The sequence below is a fragment of the Prunus dulcis genome, chromosome 2 (genome assembly GCF_902201215.1).
Source record: "Prunus dulcis chromosome 2, ALMONDv2, whole genome shotgun sequence".
Lineage (NCBI taxonomy): Eukaryota > Viridiplantae > Streptophyta > Magnoliopsida > Rosales > Rosaceae > Prunus > Prunus dulcis.
In genome coordinates, this window is record NC_047651.1 from 20,964,902 (window position 1) to 20,967,691 (window position 2,790).

At 37.6% G+C, this 2,790-nt stretch overlaps 1 protein-coding gene across 1 annotated transcript in view; it reads left to right on the forward strand.

Annotated features, from left to right (window-relative positions):
* The window catches only part of LOC117620053 (cyclic nucleotide-gated ion channel 1-like), a 4,793-nt gene extending 2,731 nt beyond the window's left edge, over positions 1–2,062 (forward strand). Inside the window, exons 5-6 of the mRNA XM_034350145.1 lie at positions 68–340; positions 539–2,062. Of these exons, the coding sequence (XP_034206036.1) occupies positions 68–340; positions 539–1,843 (1,578 nt within the window). The 3' untranslated portion in view covers positions 1,844–2,062. The remainder of the gene's footprint in view (positions 1–67; positions 341–538) is intronic.
* The last annotated feature ends 728 nt before the right edge of the window (positions 2,063–2,790 follow it).

Below are 2,790 nucleotides of genomic sequence, written 5' to 3' on the forward strand. Positions count from 1 at the left end.
GGCTAATTTTTATTTTGATCACTAATTCCTAGCTAATGACAGAGCTGCCTTGTTGTGGCATATACAGGCATACCTGCAGTTTGATACCACAAGAATAGAGACCCATAGACACAAGAGGAGAGTGGAACAGAAGATGAAAGAGAAAGGTCAAGAGATAGAGCTGTGGTTATTTTGCATCCCCGAAAGGTNGAAGGAGGATATGAAATTGCTGATCATGGAGAAGGTTCGACAAGAACTTGAAGAAGACAGGGATGCTGATTTGAACTATATCCTCTCTACTCTTCCCAAGGACATTCAAAGCAGTATTAGAAGTGGTATCCCTATCACTAGGTTGACTCAAGTAAGTTCCTCCAAATCCATCACTTTCAAAGCCTTTCCATATATATATATATATAATCTCAATACTTTAATTCTTCCGAGAATTAATGAATTCTCATCCATCCTAGAACTGTTCTTCTTTTTTTTTAGGGAGACTAATAATTATGTATAAGATTTTTAATTTCTCTCTTTAATAATGTATTTTTTTAATTATTCTAAGGTGCAAATATTTAAAGACATGGATGAAAAAGTGTTGAAAGCAATCTGTCGGTATCTTAAGCCAAAGAGGTATGCTAAAAACGGTACCATTACTCAAGAGGGTGGACCACTTGAAATGATGCTCTACATTGTGAACGGATTTGTAAACATTGAAGAAAGAGATGGTTCTAATAACTTGCAACGAGGTGCAAGAGAAGTATATGGAGAAGAACTTCTACGTTGGCCATTGTCGAACTCATTTCCCCACGTATTACCGTCGGCAACGTTGTCTGCTACGGCAGGAAGTGATGTTGTAGCCCTTGCTCTCACGGCTACAGACTTAGACAGTGTGGTCTCTGAATTCGGAAGGGAATATTTCTTTGGGATGATTACATGTAAAATGTTCAGTGTAAAAGAAGTGGAGAAGGCAACAGACACTTACCATGTAAGTAGATTTATCAGAAGGCAACAAACAATTACCTCTAGAGGAGTCTCTACAAGAGTTTACAAAGGGGTGCTAGCAGATAAAACAGAGGTTGAGGTAACGAGGTACACAGTAAATTGTTCCCATGATGATTATCCATATTTGGTTAAACTGGTGGCTGTTGCTTCTCGTACCAACCACAAAAATTTGGTGAGGCTCTTAGGTTGCTGTTTGGAAGGACAAACAATTGCACTGGTTTCTGAGTACATTCCGAATGCCTGTACTCTTTTTCAACGCATTCATGGAGAAGAAGGAGAAGAAGGCAAACCACTTTCATTGGAGTTACGAATGAAGATAGCATCTGAAACCGCAGGAGCCCTAGCTTACTTACGCTCATTAACTACCACGCCAATCTTACCCTCTTTTGTGTCGACAACAAGTATACTTTTGGATGATAATTGCACGGCAAAGTTGTGCAGCTTTGGACTTAGATTTGTGCCCAATGATAGCCGGTATTCATTGTCATCTATAAGGCAAGGATGCTTCGACCCTGAATCAAAGACACTAATAGAAAAGCTTGACGTCTATGGCATTGGAGTTGTCCTAGCAGAGCTACTAACCGATCCAAATGCAATTTCTTCATCAGGGGATCGTGACTTGACGAAGCTGGTAAGCTTATTTCTATCACTAGTGGAAGAGGATCGCTTGAATGAAATTCTCGATGGTAAAATAATAGTGAAGGACGGAGATTTTGAGACAGCCAAAAAAGTGGCCCATCTGGCAACTAGATGTTTAAGGTATGAAAAGGAGGAAATGCCTTCCATGAAAGAAGTAGTCGCGGAGCTTGAGGGAATATTGCGCAATCTTAGGGCAGAGCAAGGTGGAGACGCTAGCTTCTCTTGATCTCCCAAAAGGAAACAACCACTTTGTAACCAAAAAAGGAAAGGTAAAGGTACATTTGTTACTTATAGATGACTAACATATGTTTGTCGCCTACTTGCGACAACATTGGTTTGTAAATCAAGCTAATCTCCGGTATTATTTTAGAATTTTGAATGTTTGACTATTTGAGACATTACCTTTGTGTGTATATATATATTATATTATATTAAGTTTTTTCTATGAACATTCCAACTAAAAATAGGTCCATCACGTGGGTGCTTGGCTTTCTCCTGGGGCTCGCTTGGGTTTTGGGTTTTTTTTCGTCAATGGGCTTGAAACTTAGGTGCCCCAAAACAGGTCCATTCGACATGGTTTTTAGGCTTCAGTGTGTAAGAGCAATTTCACCCATTTGTTCTTAGTTATGACAAGGGAGGGAGCTAGGGCAGTTACTATTCACATGAATAGTGGTTGCCCTTACAAATAGTATTTTGTGTTTCCACTCATTATCATGGCTAAGGGAAATTACTATTCTTTCTTTTTTTTCACAAATTTTTTAATGAAAATAATTAATTTGGATAATATTTTCGGATAAGATTTCCGGGTTCCTATGTGTCAAGACTATTCATAATCGGATAAAATTTCCGGATAAGATTTTTTGGTTCAAATTTCAGATGAATTTCAAAATTCAAAATTCAGATAAATTTTTGGGTTCAAATTTCGGATGAATTTCAAAATTCAAATTTCAGATAAATTTGGGTTCAAATTTTGGATGAATTTCAAAATTCAAATTTCATACAAATTTGGGTTCAAATTTCGGATGAATTTCAAATTTCAGATAAGATTTTCATCCAATCAAATCAAGCCACGTGGCATGTCTATCTTGCCAAAATTTTCTATAAAACNNNAGGCTCAGCTCATACCTCTCACACCACATCTTTCTATATTTTCATTTCTCAGAGTTTAGAATT